Source organism: Salvelinus namaycush, chromosome 13 (assembly GCF_016432855.1).
Source record: "Salvelinus namaycush isolate Seneca chromosome 13, SaNama_1.0, whole genome shotgun sequence".
NCBI classification, from domain to species: domain Eukaryota; kingdom Metazoa; phylum Chordata; class Actinopteri; order Salmoniformes; family Salmonidae; genus Salvelinus; species Salvelinus namaycush.
In genome coordinates, this window is record NC_052319.1 from 13,493,925 (window position 1) to 13,516,390 (window position 22,466).

General features: G+C 43.8%; 1 protein-coding gene across 1 annotated transcript in view; it reads right to left on the minus strand.

Annotated features, from left to right (window-relative positions):
• Positions 1-830: 830 nt before the first annotated feature.
• The window catches only part of LOC120057781 (obg-like ATPase 1), a 45,540-nt gene continuing 23,904 nt past the window's right edge, over positions 831-22,466 (minus strand). Inside the window, exons 5-11 of the mRNA XM_039006248.1 lie at positions 21,820-21,995; positions 18,676-18,756; positions 18,250-18,347; positions 7,059-7,199; positions 6,389-6,485; positions 4,109-4,231; positions 831-1,315 (exon numbers count right to left, since the gene is read on the minus strand). Coding sequence (XP_038862176.1) covers positions 1,211-1,315; positions 4,109-4,231; positions 6,389-6,485; positions 7,059-7,199; positions 18,250-18,347; positions 18,676-18,756; positions 21,820-21,995 — 821 coding nt within the window. The 3' untranslated portion in view covers positions 831-1,210. The remainder of the gene's footprint in view (positions 1,316-4,108; positions 4,232-6,388; positions 6,486-7,058; positions 7,200-18,249; positions 18,348-18,675; positions 18,757-21,819; positions 21,996-22,466) is intronic.

Sequence of the window (22,466 nt, forward strand, 5' to 3'; positions counted from 1 at the left end):
CACTTGCAGAGAAATGACAATTTTTATTCAATCTTTGTGCCTCCATGAGAAGGCCATTTTGTTCTCTGCAGAGAGGGGTATTTATAGAGGCAAGATATTCAGCGAAGGAGCTTGATCCGCTCTGTGTTCTCACTCCTGTGGAGCAGACAATTTCACTTTGCAGCACCATCCGCAGCTCCAGCCATACCATTCCATCAGCATAAATGCCTCAAAAACACTTACACACAAAGTATACAGGTGAGAAAAACACTACTTCAGTGGGACTAGGAATGTTTTTTTTTTGTTTTTTTGTGCTCCTGAATTGTGACTTCTATTTTCTTTTCAGAATTTAATATAAATAAAGACCTCTGTGAAGACTATTCGAATGGAAATTGTTTTGGTTTAGTTGTTGCGTTTTCCCGGTCATTCAGTAGAATGGCGACACAGAGGAATTATTACAAAAACAGCCTTCAGGCATACCTAAGTCTAATGATAATGGCACTCTCATTAATAATGGGGTGCACATTTATAAGCAGTCTCTTTAAATACAGAACATCTCAGAATATCAGGACTAACCATGGAGAGGAAAGGTTCATTCAAACAATTTCACCTGACCAATTCTCTTGTATGAAATAATCAATATCCCACACTTAGGCCTCTACAATAAGAATCGCTTTACAGATACAATTATGGTTGTCCTCTCTCTGCCAGAGCCACTGTCAACTGTGTCTTTTAATTCTGTAATCAGTTGCCAGCAGGACCCACTATCGCCGTCTGCAACCCGCACGCCAGTCAATACAGACATCCCCAAACACACACAGGCTGGTTTTTGTCAAATGTTTTATTGAGTATAGACATCTGGGCTACTGTAAAACATGCATTATCTCTGGAAGGGGGAGAGGAGCAGGTCGCATTGTCCCTGCTGTCAGCTGTGTCAGGCATGGCACCAGTGATGGAGATTAATGAAGTATCAAGAGAGTAATACGCTTCTTCAAATGCTCCTACCAAAAGCTGTCAACGTTTAGTGGACCTGTTCTTTGGCAAGGGGGACTGTATGGAATTCTCCTGAACCAAAAACAAACAGGGATAATGTGGCAGAGTGGGCAGTAGGTAGGACTGAGCCGACCTGGCAGGTATCAATCACAATCTCCAGCTTCATTCTGTCTAAAACAAAGAAGACGAATTATCTAACGGCACAGTCCATTCTGGTAGCCAACAGACTGTGACTGAGTCACTTCTTAGTCTTGGGCTGGTTCGGCGTGTTGAATTTGAAAAAGATGACGTCTCCGTCCTCCACAACGTAGGTTTTTCCCTGTTGTCTGTATTTCCCCGCTGCCTGTAAAACAGAGAAACACAACACCTAATTAATGACAGTAATGAAAAACAAGAAATAGCTATAAATAGCAAATTAGCAATGAACACACGTGATCATCTCACTCTTTCCTGAAAACAGCATACACACACACAGTCATGTTTTATTCATGGGGTGACTAGATTCCCACTGAGTGAATAACCCTCTTCGCTGTCAATTTCCATTCATATGTACAAGTAAAATGTTAATAACGCTCTTCATTATAGCAACCTCAAACTTCTCAAGGAAACAAAATAAGTTCCAACATTTCTTTTGTATACATTAGATCTGTTTGTTCCCCTTCCCGGGCAAACTCAAAATAATTGACTTGAAGTGCTAATACGGACGGGTTTATGCATTCTGGTTCTGCACAAGGCACAATTAATTAGAAGAATCAATGTCCCTTTAAAGGCTCAGGAGACCATTTAATCCAGACTCTATAGCACCAGAAACACTGCTTGGAGAGGGAGACAGGGGGGGGGGGGGGGGGGGGGGGAATCAATGGCTATTTGTGATTCCAGAGTATGTATTAAACCAGACACGTCTAACTGGTTCATTTGCACTTGAAAGCAGCCATCTGGAGGAGCAGGCTTGGCTTAAGCAGATATGATTCCTAATAATGTGATATCCCTGTACGCTGGCCTATTCAAACAGCCCGTTCCCACAACTGACATGAACTAGCATTGGCCTTAATGCTGCAGTCAAAAATGCTCCGTGTCCATATATACACGAGGGAACGGGGATTGGAAAGAGAGCATGCAACAGGACCTGAGGCTCTGATGTCAGGCTTCTATAACAATCATGTTCAAACCCCTAGAGCCCTGCACATTTCACCCTCTACTGACACTTTAGGAACTAGTAACCAGCAATACATGACAGAGGATTTATACACATTTTACAAAGAGTTGAGGTGAAATATTATTGAATTATTCAAATGTTTTGGTCATTTCCAGATCCCTATAGGGCTAGTAATGTAGTGCATGAATATCTGCCAGACAGAGGATTTGGAGATCTACTGGGTGACATTAGGAGTCAGTATGCCAAGCTCTCACTACTTGCCAGTGCTAATCACACATCTCCTGCACGGGATTTAGGAGGGATTACTGTCTGATACTCATCTAGAAACTCTGTGATCTCCACATTGTCCACATCCCTAATTGTTTAATCCATATATTCCATTGGTGAAACAAATACTTACTGTTACTTTTAGACCTGCTGCATTTTAAACAGAACCCAGGCCAATTTCAGGTTAAAAAGTATCCAATTACCACATGGTTTGATGTCATCAACAGCTATTGGCTGGTGGTCAAGTTTGATCGTGTTTGAAGCTTAAGTACCACGACTATCTACATAATAGGACTGTGAAGGGCTTTGTACCCACTAATAACAGATGCCAGTCAAGGTTCTGGAGGTAAACCAATAGAGGCACTTCCTCCAGACACGTGCTAACCACTGACACGGACAGATTCATGTCCTGCTGTGTCAAGGGCAGGACCATACAAGACAAACCAACAGCATCAGACACACTAGTCACGGTGGGTGTCGGGAAATTGCTACAATCCATTGTGTGACATGGAACACTTTGGAATGTTGTTCCTTGCCCCGAGCTTTCTTCTGAAAAAAGAAAACGCAAGACCCAATAGCATTAACTCAACCAGGCGGATGAGAGGTGTTGTAGATGAGGCCAATGTCTTACAGTTACCCTGAGCATTTCCACACACTCATAGACTGAGAATAAAAACGTTTAAAGATCCAATGCAGCCATTTTTATCTCAATATCAAATCATTTCTGGGTAACAATTAAGTATCTTACTGTGATTGTTTTCAATTAAAATGGACAAAAAGAAACAAAAATAGCTAGGACTGTTGGGGAGTGGTCTGAGTGGGGAGGGGCAAACTCAAAACTAGCTGTTATTGGCAGAGAGATTTGGAACTCTTTCTTATTGGTCTATTAACCAATTTACCGCCTGGTGATGTTACCAGGCAGGCCAAAACTCAATCCTAACAAAACAGGCTGAGATTTCAGGCAGTCTTTTCAAACAGCTCTTACACTAAAAGGGCATTATCATCATTTTCACAGTATTATTCCAACCTCATAGTGTGGAAGTATATACAACCACAGGCAAATCAAGTTTTTGACTGCACTGGGCCTTTATGCGCTCAGCGACATAACCTGCTGTATTTATCGCAGAGCTATTGTCTTCACAAATTCACCATGAAGTACAGTGATTATATTTGACAGAGCAGAGCCCATTTAAAAGCCACATTCCAGTAAAAAGGTCAAAACAAACATTGGCAGTTATAAAAGAAGATATGCAGGCCACACTTATGTGCTGTTCATCCGTGAAACAGTCCTTATGTAAAAAATGTCACACTTTATTTAACTTGCCCCTTTATATCGCTGTAACAGTGCTGCTACAGTGGCTTGGGGATTTGGCGGCAAAGAGTGTAAAGCTAACGGTCCGCTCTATAGATGTGGCTGGTTAACGCCTGGTGGGGTACAGAGAGCTTCCTCTGAGCCGCTGGTCTGAGGTATAAGAAAGGCCTACCATGAGCCTGTTAGAGCAGATTGGGATAAAGATATGCGCAGCAGGAGTAGAATTGCAGTGTTTAGAGACGGAATCAGTTGGCTTGTCAGGTGCGCTGGCGGAGTGTGTGCAGTAATTTCTTCCCCTGAGTAAAGGTGAAGAGCATTTGCAGTGCGAGCAGTGTGGTGACTGTCAGCTCCACTGATCACAGGAGACTTCCCTCATCTCCTGGCGCACCCCGACGGCTCACCTTGACAGCGTTCTCACTGCCTCCCTCTTTAAAATCCTCAAATTTCATTACTTCAGCCATAATGAAGCCCTTCTCAAAGTCCGTGTGGATCTTGCCGGCTGCCTGTGGAGCCTTGGTTCCTTTCTGTCAGGAGGAAGAAAGAGAAAGGACACACAAGGTAAATTAATTGTTTTGGAGAAGATGGATTACAGCACAGGACTGACATGCTGTTTGATAGGGGGATGGTGTAGTGAGCATGGCTAGGGGGTGTGTTGGGGGTTATTCTTACCTCGCTCCTGATTTTTGGATAGCACTACACACAGTTGTGCATTGGTAGAGCAGCCTTGAGGCCGATAAGGAGTCAGAGCTGCTATCAATGCCCACCAGCAATTTCTGATTCCCATTCCAGGGTGCTATTGATTTCTGTCCAAGCAATCTTGCCTCATTGTGGGTTGCTACTCTGGCCTCAGGTCATCAGAGAGCGAGAGAGGCCGTGTTGCAGTGGGAGAGACACTATATTGACCTGGCTGTATCATACCTGACCATTTTGAAATAGAAACGTTCACTATATTTTATATACAGTGTATACTATCTGCATATGTATTTGTAGAATATTATACCGTCCTCCCCTTTGTCGTGTTTGAACTTCTTCAAAATGTTTTCATAGCACAGCAGATGATTGAAAGGAAATGTAAAAGTTCCCTTTATGGAATATACATTTGAATTTAAACGGAACTTACATTATAATGGAATAACCATGGAAAATATCAAATTGGTTGTTTTAGATGTCCATTCCGAGAACCAAAAACAACTGTTTTCCCTAACTGTTTTATAAATTCTTTCTACATTAAATCCCATTTAGCACTAGAAGTCACAACTGTCTCTGATAAAATACGCAATTTATATGCATTGAAATAAAGCTGGGGGAAATTGACAAATGACCCAAATAAGTGACATCCCTGCTCTGCATCATTATGACTTGTGCCTGTCGACCTGCTCTCCCTCTCTCTCTCTGCTCTGTAGCACTGTGCCTCGAAACTGTTGAGCACCTTTAATTATGTATATAATCAGGTTGGGGTCAACATATTTCATGCCAAAAGAATGATGTGTATTTAATGACTCCAATACATTACCATCCCTATGCAATCTCATTGACGGAGTGCTTGTAAGTTTAACTACCATTAATCAGCATCAAGGTTTGTCTAGGTGGAGAAAAATAGATTAGGGGATGATTTTGTCCTATGCCACACTACAAGAGGTACACATCATAGTAGTTAACAGCTATGCAGAGCAGCCTGATAGATAATGGTCACCTCGAGGCTGCCTAATAAAGCATGCTAAAGGGCTTAGCAGCACCACGTTACAGAGTGTAGTTTTTACAATGTAAGATGTATTGGGTTAATATAGCTACTCACTGATGCTTACCAGACTAAATGCCTCTCACACACAATCAAGGCTAGCTGTAATCAGTTATGTCAAAAGAGACAAGCCCATAGGAGAGAAAGGCTTGGAGGACTTCTGTTACTTTCCTAAACACACTGAGGACATCACTCATGGCTGGGAGGAGGTGGCTCATATATTTAACCACTATGTCTCCCAAATAAAATGTTGCGTTTATTGTCCATCTAAAACTTTAAGCTCAAAGTGGTCTTTTTCTTAAGAACATACTGTACATACTTTCAGTTGAGTTAGTTGTCTTAAATACTGCTCACGTTACTTACATGTGATTAGGATTGACCAATGCATCGGTATGCTACTCCTGAGAGGTAGAATACATTATTAGGACGGCCCTTAATCCTTTTATTCCCTCTAAAACATTTGCACAATACCAGTGTGCCGAGCCAACATCTGTATCGATGTCAATCCTCCTGTGATTCAGTGTCACCCAGGCTCTCGGCGGGCTCAGTAAACTGAGACACAGGGAGGAGGAGCCCCCAGTAGGGCCCACAAATGGTCAAATGAAAAGCCACATCAATTTCAGCACAGACAACCCCGTCACACAGATTAGGCAGGCACAATGCTAGGGCCCCTTATCTCCCGCGGCAGGAGGAGGGCAGGCAGATCTGCGCTGGATGGAAACATTCTCAGGACGTAATGGGCAAAATCAATTGTTGCCCTCCTCAATCAATGTAGCCCCCCACTTTCACTGTTCAGCAGCTCACCAGTAATTGAAGTTATCCTTGGCCTGTAATGACTAGCTAAAGCAGGACCATGACAAAGTTGAAAGTGGCTGATATCAGGCTGGATGCCAGCAGGGTGGAACGGTGCGCGGCGCGGCCAGCCGCTGGGACAGGGTCTTACCCGGATGGTCCACGCACGGACCTCGTCTGGTCCAGCTGTGAAGAAGTACTCCAACTGTAGGGCTCCATAGCCAGCCTTGATGATCCTTGTCAGAACGCTGTCAGAATAAGCAGGGTGAAAGCAATATCAATTTTCATGTTGTTCACGGTGCTGTAAATGCTAGGTCATTTAGGGTATTTTAGTATTGCTTTGATTCGTAGCCACCTCTCTGGCAAGACCACATCAATCCCAGCATATAAACTCATTAAATAAATAAAATAGGATCACTTCGTTTAACATAGAGCATTTAATTCTCCAGTGATTTTTTGGGGATTAATTGGCACGCTTGCCGTCTCATTTAGCACCTTTAAGAATTCATCCCAACGTCTCTCAGAGCTCGGGAGAAAAAAAAATCTGCTGTCACAATTTCTCTTCCTCCATAGAGGTTTCCACATACGAACAATACACCCAAAATGCCCAAGTTATAATTATACCTGTAGATGACAGATGACAGTTAAAAACTTAATTTAGAAGAAAACCCTTTGACTGAGTTGTTCCCGTTAAGAGAGGGATCCTTGCTTTATAATGGTAATTACTCTCCCATTTATTATTCTATCAGCGCATGCAATTAAAGGAGTGCGTGGAGGGCACAGTTGATAATAAAGTGTGGGGAGACTGAATGCTAATTAACCTCTGAGCCTTGTGCTCGGTGCAGTACTTCTGAATCTCCTCTTCACTCATGTCCTGCAGGACACTCTCCACTCCTCCGCTGAAGGGGATGACCAGCGCCCCGGGGTCGTGACTGTCCACCCACTCCTTGATTTTCACCAACCTGGATGGTAGACACAACAACAACACAGGCAGGATGGAGCTTCGTGGTGTTGGTGTTGACTGACAGAACAGAGTAGCGTTTGTTATCCGTCGGCTGGCCTATGCATATTCATGAGAGAACAGCCCGGCCTGTTTACCATGCCGTTTCGGAACATTGCCCTGCCAAGGTCGCCCTGCGATTGCACAGTTTCACTTTGTTGCTAAGTTTCGGTTATTAACAAGTTCCCAGTTCAGGACTACATTTATGTGACATGTCATGTGTAGGTATGAAAGAATACATGCAATGACATCCCATTAAGAAAAAGCAGATTGTTGACAATTATATAGTTAAAATGGCAATGCTTTACCCCAAATCCATCCTTACTGTAGGTTGAATCTTTACTGTAAAGGACAAGTAGATTTATTTCAAACCGTTAGCACCCAGTCCAATAATTGCTCTAAGGCCTGGAGGATGGATGTAAGTATAGTGTTCCCACTTATGAACGTCTTAGTCATTCACTTCCCTTAAAGCCCTTTTAAGAGGTTTTTCTGCCCTGTGACTCAGCGGGACACCTGACATTGCAGGACAAAGATATCCTCACAGTTAATGGTAACTCTCTGCCAGAACAATGTGTGGGGAGGGGGGTCGGATAATTATGAGATTAGCCCCACATGCTTTCAGCCTGGCCTGGGATTGGACGAAACCCAACGAGCAGCATCACACAGACCCATTTTCACACATCGGGCCCGACAGAGAGAGCTCCCAGGCTTCTGGATTGATTCTAAAGGCCCGTCATTATCTGTAATCCTACTTTCCTGTTTAAAAACCTATAAGAAATCAAAGGCAGGGAGTTACCGCACAACCTCAATGCCACAGCTATTCCAATAACAATGTCAACCGTTTATCATCTAGCTATTGGATCACTGGTTCAGTCAATCAAATCTAGTGTATTTCTACCGCTTACAGCTGAACAATACAATCAATGCTAAATATGGGAAAAGAATGACAACTTCAGGGAAATGTCATAGCAGCGTCATAGCGGCGGTTGCTTGGATGCTTTTTTGATCATTTGATTTATCTTACTGAGTGATGCCAAAAGCGCTTCTTACACCATCAATGGATTCTCTCTGCAGTAAACATAACTATCTATCTAGAACCATCGCCTAATATTTCCCTTCCTGCTAAGAGTGAGGCTGTGATGCGCTTAAACTAGAGTTGAGGATTTGACAGCCGCCACTATGAGCTGGCCACCACTTCTCATGAAGGGAAAGAAATAACATTTAGTGGAAACCTCCAGCTTGAAAGCCAAGGAGATGACTGCCTCTCCAAGAGGGGAAAAGAATCCAATCTGGGATAATAACAGCTGTAGCCTGTCACTTTTAGGAGCCCAGCCGTCTATTCGCTGGCAGATTATTTGCATTCCTCAGGTATCGCATTCTCTACAGGCAGCCGAATAATGATTCACAAATCACTCTCCCCACACCAGTCAAGGGCTGTGATCCTGTGAATAGACCATTGTACCTGCGACTGTAATTGGTGAAGACTTGACAGAAGCGAGCTTCGCCAGCCAAGTAACAAAGAGGCTCTTGGTGGAGCGCTGAGGGATGATTTTAATAATGCGGATGCCGAGATGGAGAATGTGAGCGCCAAATGAGCACGAGGGTCCCTGGGTCCTCGCATCGAGTGACACAGGAGCAGACAAACACCTTGCCACAGGAACAAGGTACACCCCCTTCTCCCAACAGAGGCAACGCAGCACTGTCAATTAAGAGATTTGATGTTCTGTCAACATGACTTCTCCAACCAATTTCAGGAACTTCACCACTGTCTAGTCACGCCACTTTACAGTAGTATTTACATCCTCTCCAATTATTTGTGTGAGAACGCATCTTGACAAATGAATCGGGTAAATGTTCATGCCAAAACATCAAAAATATTGCTTCTCTCCAAGAGGATATTCCATCACGCATACATTGGTAAATAATGACGTACAAAGTGTCATGTGATGTCAGTCCGTCATGTCAAAGTCGGACCATGCAGTTAATAAGTGAAAAGTCGTCTGCACTCAGATGGGTCTATGTCCTGTATCTTAATGTGCTGACAATTTGATACTGAGTCTGGGCCATCTGTCTCAACTATGCATTCTACAATCTAAGCAATGCCGAGCTTAATTCATCAGAAACTGGCAAATAAAATGTATATTCTGTTGTCGAAATGTTTCACTTTCAGTATACAGTTTACACAATGTTGACTCAATCCAAGAATGCTTCAAAGTACCCGTACTATTTGAGAAAAAAATATGTTCCTTAACATGCTGTGCAATTGAGAGTTCAAATGTGTTGTTTGTAAAAGCAGGGTGACCACTGTCAAAGATGCCAAAATATCAAAGTAGATACAATACATTACTGGGAGAGAGAACAAAAGACTATGAAAGAAAAGACACTGTGTGTGTGTGTGTGTGTGTGTGCGTGCGTGCGTGCGTGCGTGCGTGCGTGCGTGCGTGCGTGCGTGCGTGCGTGCGTGCGTGCGTGCTTGTGTGTGTCTTGTCACTGTCCCATTATGCCTCAGTATAGAGTGCCATCTCTCACAGCTCTGCTAATAGAAAGATTCAGCACTTTCAAATCTAGATCTCCTTCTCTGAACAAATGACGCCTGAAATTTTTATTCTTTTTATAATGGAATTTCAATGGCCTTCGCTGCAAATCTAGTGGAAATTTTTGCATATCAAGTAGGAAAAATTAAATGTTAACCACGTTTTAATATGATTAAGGGTGACAGGGACATTATTTCTGCTAATCACTCACCGGCCTAAAAGCCTCAAAGAAGACTGGGGAACGAGCCAGGTTTCTGCTGCTTTTCCTGCTAGTCTCCTAAAAAAAGTATGTATATATATCCAGTATATAATCATTTAAAAGCAAATATAATATATCAATATTTTCTTTAAAACCGGCCTCTTCAACGATTTCTATTTCTAAATGTATTTATTTTAATCTCTATTCAACCTAATATATATATTCATCAAATGATGCATATTTCTGGTATGTCTTCATAATACTCTAACGGTAATTTCTTGCGGTCATGGTGTTTAGATTATTCAAAACAACCACATCCTAAACATGCTGTTATTCGATACCCTAATAGCCTTTTTGTGTCGCCTACATATTTTATTCCACAATAAGCCAACAATACCTACACCTACATTAACACAGGTTATTAGCTCTACAATACATGCCTGCAGCAATTACAATACGTCTGTCTATTCAACGGAACAACCTATGGTAAAGTAATGACAACCTACTAAAAACAAAAGAACTTCCAACACACAGTAGGCTGGAATGAACACTTCCCACAGGGGTGCCTTGTCTATTTGTCTTGTTCTGTGAGAGAATCCTGAAGGGGGAATAATTCCTGTGTTTCCGCCTGCCTGGGGCTGCCCTGGGCTTTGTCACAGCTTTGATCTGCTTAAACGACTCAGGAGGGAGGACACAATGGGAGCTCCTAAAGTACAGGTGCAGCTACCTGGGCCTGTGACCTGGGCCTGTGTCTGCCGTGCATTCATACGGACCGGATTCATTATCACTGCTTAGTCAGGTAAGCCTGTAAAAGGTGGGGACAAAGGGACCCAGCACCTAGGCCCAGAGTGCCTCCTTTCAGATGCAATTGAATGCTGACAGGACTGAGAAGTAATCCTCTAACAATCTCTCCCTCTCCACTACTTCATTACTGACCCACCCACAGGTGGACAGACACACAGCCAAACAAAGCTCCTCAGCACTTGAACCTGGATATCACGCACACACGCACGCACGCAGGCACACACACACACACACACACACACACACACACACACACACACACACACACACACACACACACACACACACACACACACACACACACACACACACACACACACACACACACACACACACACACACACACACACACACGTGCTGCTGAAGGATTCCCCATCTGTCTGCTGTTGCCGCTGCTGGCTTGCATGCCATGCACCAACTAATACAATAACAACCCAGAGGCTTTATCCCCCCCTCTCTGTTTCCCAGTTCCCGCTGAACGCTCGGGAGCACACAGCATCTCGACCAGCTCTCCACCCCTCCTCCCTCAGTGGAGGGGGGAAATGAGAGGTATGAGCTCACGGTGCCGTTTGAGGCTGGGAAGTCAGGGGCTCTGTGGGACGCTTTTCATCTTCCCAGTGGTGCGCTCCTGTGAGGACATGAGTGCAGAAGCTCTCTGCTCCTCGTGGCCACGGCTGGATGAAGAGGCGAAGAGAGGCAATACATACAGTCCTGAGAGGCAAGCAGCCAGCACAGAACCTCAGCCTCTCTCACTACTTTCCTCACATCACAGCCAATATTGTGAACTTGTTTCCCTCTTCACGGCTAAGGGAAGCAGAGCGGTACCGGTACAATGGGAAGAGGCTTAATTAAGAGCATCCTCTTGCTCTCTTTTCTCAAGCTGCACAACAAGGCCATGCTAACAACAGGCTTTTTTGATTGTTTCTTCGCTAACAACTTTCCTTCGTGAAGTACAAATACTTGAAAACAAACATAGATGAAATCCATAGTGAATTTGGCTTTATTGAATGAACAAACACTCAATTAAAAAAAAACACGAATATCACGATCAGAAATTCAAACAGTAACTCCCAGGAGTACATACTACATCACCCTAAATAATTCTCTATACGGGACAGCAGGGCTGTCATTCATTGCAATTGACTGCGAGCAAGAACACGAGGGGGGAGAAAGTCATCAAGATGTGACAATTGTGACAAGAGCAGGCAGCAGAATGTAAAGCGGTGGATTTCTCCATCTCTCCCTCTCTCTTCCTGGATGACAGCTTAATGTGTACCACATGCAATATTTATTCTCATCTTGTGTCAGACTGTCTACCCGTCCAAGGGAGTACAAAGAATGGCACTTATTAGAATAAAAGCAGAGGGAAGGTAATCAAGGACATATGGAACATCAGCCAATCATGCCCCCCCATCCTTTTTTCCCCCTCCGTTTCCTTTTTCCATTCATAACAGTTCAACAATCACTCTGATAACAAGCTTTCAGGAGCTGTATGTGGCAACACTAAATTCATTAATTTATCTCATTAAAGCTGCCAAGCTGCAGGACACTTGCTGTGACATGTGTGTTTTGTTTTAAACCTTATCGCAAAGATAATAAACAGCACAACTTGCCACAGCCAAAGCTATCAAAATATATCATTAGCCTGACTTAAAACACACAGAGATTCTTATGCTCTCAATAGCACAAAGAATGCTTCCGAGGGCTTCTTTTTTTCCCACCACAGAGCTGCATCTGAATGCTTTGGAAGAGGTTAGCATATTGTGTTACAACAGAAATGGCTGTTCTTATCAAAAGAACAGGGACTGAACTGAATGAGGGTGTGATGATGTATTATATGCTGACACACGGATTCAAACCAAATCCAGTGTTGTCACAACAGTTGATCTAGTTAGTAACACAGAAAGTATGGCAAAAAGTAGTGACACAATAATCATTATGTGTCCTATGAGCGGGTCAAGAGCAAGAGGTAAGCGAGCTTTACTCAGTTAAATGGGACTTCTGATCAGTATCTAACCTGAAGCTATTCCCTCTGGTCAAGTATGTAGCCCGGTTCACCCACTTGGCATTGTCCCAATCTTTATTACACAAGGGGACCGTTTTGGGGAACAAGTCGCTGTCTTGTGAGGTCAACAGAGAACAAATGAGTGTCTGCTTTGTTCCTATGGCCAGGAAGGAAGGCTGTGACACTCACCGTTAGGATCTCATTAGTGATAACAACAACCGAACAGAGCCGTCCCTGCCTGCATGTCTTCCCCAACAAGCCCCATCAGACCTCACCAGACCAGACCACAACAAAGGCAGCCAGGCTACCCAATGTCTTCTACTAATCCAACATGGTGAACAACAACAGTGTGATAGACCAGGCAGACAGACCAGGGACGGTCAATAACAAAGCCAAGTGAACTGATGCTCCGGGACCTTTATTAAAGACCATCTGGATATGGTTTACTCCTCTCCGAGCCTCTCAAAGTCATCCACACTCATTAAAAAGCCTAACTGAAGGCTTCCACTAGGAGTGTGTATTTTCAGCAGGGTACATGTCTTCCTACCACGGGAACGCGTTTTTTTTCTCCAGGATCCCACAGTACATAAGGGGAGAGAGGATGGCTGTGGACAGAGTGAAAGCGGACCCACTGGTCATATATCTCCCACATCGCTTTTGAAAGGCAAACCGTGACTCCCTAGACAGCAGTTCCTTAAAACTTGGATGGAGCCAGTGGTTTAGCACTCAATAAACGTTAAATTCTGTTTACGGGAATTATGGTTTGGCGTAGCAGAAGTGGGCTGCTGCCACCGCTTTCCTGTAACGGTTCTCAGCAGACCACAACAATGCCTTCCCTCGGTGACAGTCTGCCTCAAAATCTCATGGAGACCAAGATGTGCTCGCTTGCCAGTTCATTAACAAGTCCTCTAACATTATAGAAAATGTACAGTTATCATTACTCTGCACCAAAATAAAAGTTAAACATAAAGTCAATCCTGAAATCAAATGAATAGAAGACCTGAACAAAACATGGATGAGTAGGTTGTAGAGAGAAACCGAGGGACAAACGGAGCACATCCTCTCAGACAGTGGGATCTTAAAAGTAAACGTGGCTAGACCATCACCCTGCTGCGATTCACTGCAGAGGTACCTTTACTTTAATTGTCAAAGCACCATCTACAGGCTAGCTGGGGTAGTCCACTAAGCAAACATACCTGCTGGTTCACTTTCCATATCAAGAGAGAAATGAAGAGACAGTCAGTAAGAACAAAGTAACATGTCTGGAGACACACAACATAAGCAGGAAGAAAGCAATAAACATACGACCAATCCACAGACAGACACGTGCCAGACACACACACGCAGACAGAGACAGACAGACCCCTTGCATGTAAAAGCCCCCTGTGAAGAGCCGTACTACCCTGACATTCCTCTCCCCGCTCACGGTACAAACGCTGCACACTCAGAGAGGTCACGCTTTCCGGTTTTCTTAAAGGTCAACACACCTACTTAAGAGGCTCCAATTTACTTTAAAGCACATTATGAGATAAAAAAAAAAACTCTTCAGCAAAACAGGCTGGCTCTCAAGTGGAGCTTTGCGTTTACTAAATGCGATGGCAGTTGGTTGTCTGCTAAGGACCTTGGATTAAATATCTGATAATATTGAGGCTAATGAAAATATTAAAAAGGTTGAAAACTCCACTGACCAGGAGCTTTTAAATTACCAGCTTGTGCCTTGACAAGTGAAAACATACAAACAGCAGACAAACACCCACATTATAAACTGAGGAGTAATGACCCTCTCTAATACACAAACTATGTGACACAGACAAAAGTGTTCCAGGCAGCCTACTGACGCCGAGGGAAGAGAAAGCCTCTTGGTAGACTCTTGTAGATGCCATTCCCTATCACGCAATGCCTCTCAGTCATAAACACATGACAAATGCAGCCTTAATCATTTTTTACGAGCGGGGATGTGCAGGGGGCAGCGCATGGCTGGAGGGGAGAGGGGAGCGGCGCGAGCAGCAGGCAGCCCCCGCTCCACAGAGGAGAGGGCCGCGTGGTAAAGGCTCCTCTGGAACATCACTCGGCCAGCCGGCCTTTGATCTCCACACCGCAATTACGCCAAAATCCAAATGAGCATGGAGTCGCCTCGGCAACAGACTTCAAACATGCACATGTACACATTCTCATACACATGCACTGTACTGTACTGTATGGAATTATACCCACGTGCTCCTCTCTACAGTAAATGATGTACCGTCTCCAGCAGAGAACCTGGGGATGAAAGGGGGCCCTGTTCCCTCTCTGATCCCACCATTAATGATGGCTGCTTGCTAACGCTAATACGGTTTACTCTTGTTGAAATGAGGTCAGCTTGGTATGTAGAGGTTACAACACTGCACTCCAAACAGGGTGCAAACAGGGATGGTCTAGCAAATGGACGTGTTTTCCTCTGGTAGAATTCTTTCCCTACGTTATATAACATGGAAGTATTTCGCTGATGTAAAGACACACCATTACAATAGTAGGCCTATATATGTCAGGGCCGTGCACAGACCTTTCGGGGGGCAGGTCCAAAACGCTTACTTTCCTAATTCATTACTCGGAATTCATAAAATACAAATTGTCTCTGTATCAGAACATTTATATTATGGCCTATTTATTTTCTGCAATATCACATTCGTCACTCATTGTAAGCAAGCTAGAGCCAATGACTCCTAGTAGGCTACTAACTAGAGATGAGATGAGTGACATCAGAAAAGTGTCTACCAGCTGACCATAATGGATGATGATGTAAATCTGCTGGTTAGCTAGCTAGTTAGCGATGTTGTCAAAACAAACAATTTTACTTGATGTCAGTTTGTTCTGCTGATGACATTTGCTTATTACTACCAAACACTTGAATTGGCCCATTCTCTGTCCATAACAGTGAGAGACACACATAACAGGTCCAACTCAAAAGTAGCCTACCAGTAGGCCTTTTCAAACTATCCACCCGGCGCCCGTAGCAAGCACAGTGCACTTCATGCAAAAGTCAGGCGAGTGCACGCTTGATGCGGGAGGGCTGGGGAGGATTTATGAGCTAGTTTGATTTGCAATTCGTTACATACATTTTTTTTTAGATAAAATTCAAAATAAAATAATTCCACCTAGCTGCGAAAGCACTTTCTCATAGGAGGGCAAAAGGGCAGGTGCTCGAGCACTGGTTGAGCCCTATCTGTGCACGTGCCTGTCTGTTCCTCAACAAAAGGCCTTTCCATTTGCAACGCTATCTGAGCATGGTGATCAAACAGGAAATGATTGAAAAGGAAAGTGTGTAGACAAAACGTATGCTTGTGACAAAAATATGAGAACATACCATCAACAATAACAACTGAAAAGTCTGCCTGAAAGTGAATATGTGATTAACAGACATTGCAAACACTGTACTATGTAAATGAACACCCTTCTACCGCGCTCCTCTTTCTTCTCTGTTCACATTAAAAACTGAGATTACAATTTGTCTTGCTGTTTGCTTTGAATAGTCTTTAACCGTATCATCATCTCAACTGTTCTGGGGGAAAACAAGGGAGCATGGCGACAGCCAAATGGCAGTCTGGCGTCGCCACAGCAGACTGCCTGCTATTAGGGCTGAGAGCAGCATTTAGTATACATTTAGGGGCAGCTAAATCTACCTGTAATCATCTCCGTACAGGTGTGGGCTCCACTCTGGACAAGGGAAGTGGCCCATCACTTGTCAATCAGAAACACTTTGATGTCTGCATTGTTCCACGCTGAGCCCTCAGGACACAACGGCACTACTGTTTGCCCATTTGAAAACGCCCGAGATTTATTGCATTTCTCACAGTAACAAAAAATCCTGCACATGACTGATGTTCCACAACGTCATGATTCATCAGATTTATGTGTTTCTGTTGCAGCGTTCCCTCCTCCCGCCGCCAGACAGACAGACAGACTGTTATGTCAGGAACATTTTGAACAGACAGTCATCAGTTGAACAACTTCCCTCCGAATCGAACGTGTCTGCCAAGCGAAGCAGAGATAAACAAACGCAGGAACAAACTGTTTGACACCAAATCCTAGAGTGCAATTGAAAAAGTGCGATACCAATCCACAGGTGAGCGGTTATTGACAGTATGTGACTGTTGCGTAGATAAGACAAGTATCCCTTTCACCTGTAATGGCCATCTCCCACTCTGCTCTCCCTGTGGCCAGGGAAGCTCCACTCTCCTCAAGGTGCTCAAGTGAAAAAGCCCGCTCTCATCATCCCTATGGACACACTAGCACTCTGCAACAGGCCACGGCTATACCATATGGCCCATATATCAGGTACTGCATGAATGGGACATGGAGAACACTGTTTACCAGACCAGAGCTAAACAAATAAATGTGGAAACATTCTGACACAATCTCATTTAGTATGAGTTCACCTCTAGAGTTTATGAGACAGAGATAAGTCAGGCAGGGCTTGAGATGACAAGTCAAATAGAACCGCCTGATTACACCAAGAACCCCACTGACCTGTTTACTAGGAAATAAATACAGTAGTTGAAAGCACATGTTTGTGAGTCACTGTGTCATTCTGATCTCACTTGAATTCCATGTAAAATATGTATTTGGAGATGGCGACTCAACCCAGTAAGACATAAAGTATTCATATTTTCGAAGAAGAGCAAACACATGTAAACAGTGAACTCTTCAGACAAAACCAAACATTTGGGGGAAAACAATTGTAGACATCATAATATTTAAAGAGAACCATCCTTGTGATTTATTGGCCCTCTCCATACGACATTCATTGCTATTTTGGCTATGAGTCTATGAATGTTCATTTTTGTTGTCATTTAAAGCCTTTCCCCCTTTGATATCGTATGGAAATGTGCCATTTCTCATGGAAAATGGAAACCAGATGGTCTTAATACTTAACGAAGTGCAGAGTTTGGGGGCTGCTTTGGTTTTGCAGGGTTGACTGTGACTGGAGTGTCAGAGCGGGCTGAGTGCCACCCCCAGGCAAGTCCTGTCACAGAGAGACTATCTTATTGGTCTGGAGTCAGTAGAGCAGCGTGGGTACTGTAGTAGTAGACAAACCAACTCCACAGTGACTGAGGGATCACTTTAGCATGGGGAGAATAAAGAAGCTTCACAATAGGACTTTACTCTGAGCACTGTAGGCCTATTGTATCTAACATCACTCATAACTATCTGCAGTTACTGGTTAGAAGGGGAACACGCTTTAAAACTGTTATTGAATATTGGAAATTGACAATGGAAGTTCCTTGGAAAACATTGGTTAAATGTCACAGTTTGAGCTGATATCACATAAACTGAAAATAAGAATCATCAATTCATGGTTATGGATGGGTGAGATGTAAGGGAGTCAACAATTAATAGGAAAATACACATTTTGTAAAAGGGAAGGTCCATGGTTGTCCATGCTGGATGTAAAGTCAGTGGGGTTCCTCCCTATTTCTGAGCACTGACTCACCATTTGTTCTTTCTTCTGATGTAGTCTTTCTCTGAGAGGTTAATGAGGTAAATCATTGGCTTGGATGTCAAAAACAAGTATTTGTTCAACACTTCGATCTGTGAAAGAAAGAGAGAGAGAGGACAAGAACTGAGGATCCAAACTTTCCAAAGTAGCCTTTGAGCAGGATGCGGAATAAAAAGTGAAGCCAAATCAAATTAGGATCTTGTCTGGACTCTGCAGGGAGCCTCTATAAAGCGTTTAGATCATTAGTTTGTTAAAAAAGTAATATAGAAATACCCCCCAAAAAGACAGCATGCACATTCAATTGTGATTTGCATATCAGACCCATTTGGCTCAAAAGCAGGAGTCTGACTTTCAGGCCAGATGAAAAGATAAAGCTGATAAATGGCACTAATACATTTGAGTGTAACATCAAAGTCTTACCTCCTTCTCAGTCCAATCGCGACAGTAGCGGACATGTTTCTTTTCATCCGCTACCCAGTTCTTGATTTTGAGCATTACGTCCTGTTCGGGATTAAAAAAGAATGAACAAGAAGCCATTAAAGGAGATGAAAAAGAATATAAACCCAGCAGGGTACAGGGTAATTATTTCCTAAATGCATGGCATCCTGATGACCAAATGAACAATGCCTGCTCGTATTGAAACAGGAGAGGCTGGGCTTTGACAAGGATGGCACGCACAAGGCCCCCCCTTCGCTCTCTTAAAACAGAATAAAATGCCCTCTAGTGAGTCGCACTAAGTTCACCTGTTTGGCACACGCTATATTCAATAAGGACCATCCAATAATAAAAGTATGAAGAGAGAAAGAAAGGGTAAGAAAGAGAGAAAAGGTAAGGCTAGTTGGTTAGTAATGTGTGTGTTATTTTAAATCCCTCTGGCTCTCTGCAGTGAGCAGTCATTGAATATGCACTAGTCAGGTACTAATTACACACTGTTCCTCCTGGAGAAAATATTAGGCTTTTCCAGCAATGTTTGCCATATTCATTACTGAAGCAGTTGTTGGTTGAGAACCCACAGGCAAGACTGGGCCATGACAGGATCTGGGAGCGGGAATGGGTGGGAACATGGGAGGGAGGCAGTTATAAAAATTTGTAATAAAGAAATTGAGCCTATTATTGTTGATCCGGCCCCCACAGAAATTAGCGGAACACATTCTTTTTGTTCCTTTCAACTTAACCTCCCCCTTCATATAAAAACTCCTCCACCCCCTGCAACACTCCCCCTACCTCCTCTTTCCTCCCCAAACCCTCGCAGCACTTCACAATCACACAACCCTTTAAAGAACAGAGGAAAAGAGCTTGCCAGAGCCTCAATTACACAATGGCAGAAAAAGCTCCACACACTGACCCCCAGGCAGCTGCATTCACACTCTGCACATCTCTCTCCGCAGGAATTCTAAAGGCCTTTTAGTCAGGCAGCCAGAGTGCAGCCAGCAGGAGAGAGAGCAGGAAGAGCACCGCACAGTCCGCCCGCGTCAGCCCAAGTCTTCACAGAGAGATTAATCATGTGTGAAATGGAAACAGCAAACGGCCAGTGACATAGGCTGAAGCCGCTCCAGGTTTCCCTCATCAGCTCTGGGCCTCCGTGCAGCGCTCCTCTAACAGGCAGGTGTTAATAAAAGGCATATGGGTCCCACAGGGGTCAAACACATACGCCTGCCACCAGGAAACACTGCTGGGGGTCCTAGCTGCTGAATATTATTGTTTGTTACGGACAGGGAATTCTGGGATGAAACATTGCCCTTGTTCAATGTACATTATGATCTCAAATGGATTGAAGTGATCATAACAACAATCTTTTAATATGAGTTCGAATAGCCCATTATGTTGCAACATAAGGCCTATACAGTGTTTCACAATATACAAAGACATATTTGCTTGTGAACCCACAATCAGCCAGTTGAATTCATGCTGAATAAATACCTGCATGGTTCAATTGGCCGAGTATTCTCAGAAAAAGGCAGATGGCATGGTTTCAATCACTTTTGAACAAGTGCAGATATCATGTCTATTTTATAACAGGAATAATCAGCATCAGTTATAAAACACCCCATGTTTGTCTCAGACCTATCAATACCCAACACATGTAGGTAGCTATAGAATATTGAGTAACATCATCATTTTGTATAGAAACGTGTATAATATGTCACACTACAGAAATGTAAATATCTGTATTTAAATGCGTGTTAATTCAGTATTCAGGCGTATTTTCGAAAGAGAGAGGACTAAGTGAGGAGCTCTGGGAAAACACGCTGCAGCTACAGAAATCAGTGCTTCATTCTACGTTCTCGTTAATTACTCAGTAAGTGCTAATTATTACCGTTTAAATTCAAATACATGGTATTTACCTGGTTATTTTATGGTACTCAAGGCACTATAAAAGGACGTACTGCTAAACCATTTATTTATTTACATTAAGGAGAATCATGGTATACGGTGGCAGAGGTACTGCCTACCCTAAACCTGGACATAAACAGAAGGACGAAGGATGCTCTCAGTAAAACAAAATAAAACTCAGCTGAACGTGTCAAATACCAAATTCAGCCTGTAAGAAATGCAGCCTTTGATAAGGACCATTCTCTCACTTCTAAAGGAGCTTTCTATAGATTTCACTTGGCAAGGCATACACAACCTTTGACAAGTAATGTAAATTATTTTTATTCATTGCCTAAAATTGTCAGCAATTATGTGCGTCAGCGGCCACCTGCCTGGCCTGAATGGCTGCCCGTCTGCCGGGCTGCTAAGGGGGATTACTCTGAGGGGGACCGACCGGCCGGGGCCCCTGCAGCAGGTGAAATGGCCCCGCTCGTTAGTGTAATGAGCGGTCAGAGGCTCCATGTGCAGGGGTTCTGAAATTGAGCACGTCGCTCCCTCTGAAAGGCCAGATTACCTCGCTTACTCGCCCATTCTGCATTGGGTCACACTCCCTCTGCCCTGCACAGAGCACATCATGCAATCACAACTGAAGCAGAACTACTGCAGTAAATACTGCAAAGCTTCATTATATATCAATATGATTACTTAGGTTTGGGCCCCGCATGCATTTCCACATGATATACAGTATATTTCGACGCCCTCTAATCTGACACAGTCTATTCTGTGTATCACTGCGGAGAACCGAAGAATGTTCTGTCAAAGCACATTTATTGTATTCATAGCTGGATGTGGGATTGTGGGTCACCCATTGTATGGCCTCACCCAATTTCCAGAAACTGCCGTGGGTGCGAGAGCGAGCTAGCGAGAGCTGTGCTGTGATTTGAGTATTACTTCAGATGAAAAGAGGCTTGTGAAAACACTTTCATTAGCCCAGCACTGTGACCCAGGGTTAGCAGCTGAATACCTAACTCTCTATTCATGATTTCAACAGCAGAAAACCCCTGACCCCCGATCACTTTCAATCTCAGAAAAAGAGAGAGAATGGCGCGAAGAGAGGAAGGAGACCCTATGGGGGGGGAGAACAGAAAAATACATTTTTCCTCATTGACACTGTGTGTGGAACGCTGGGTTATTATTTGTGCTCACGTGCTGTGTGGGAGCTGCATTGGACATGCTGGGACATTGACTCACGTATTCAGGTTTGAGTTTCTTGTCGCTTCCCCTCACGGCCACCTTCTCCAGCTTCTCCATAATGGGCCCGATCATCTCCTCATCCTTCAGCCTCAGCTCCTCATGGATGATCTCAATGTCCCTCACTGGGTCCACGTTCCCCTCCACGTGGACAATGTCCTCATCCTCAAACGCACCTAGAACACAGCAACAGGATCACATCACTGTAACACACTACCACATACACAAGTACTTGAACCTTTGCTGTAGGTACAGAAATACACACAAGCACACATCACAGGAGGTTGGTGGCACCTTAATTGTGGAGAACGGGCTCGTGGTAATGACTGGAGCGGAATCAGTGGAATGTTATCAAATACATCAAACATATGGTTTCCATGTGTTTGATGCCATTCCATTTGCTCTGTTCTGGCCATTATTATGAGCCGTTCTCCCCTCCGCAGCCTCCACTGATACATGCACACACACACACACACACACACACACACACACACACACACACACACACACACACACACACGCGCACGCACACACGCGCACGCACACACACACACACACCATCATCAGGATCAATGGCATCGACTGTTCCTCAGGTCACAAGTTGTACTATGAGTACTGAGATCACCAACAATGATTACATTCTCAGG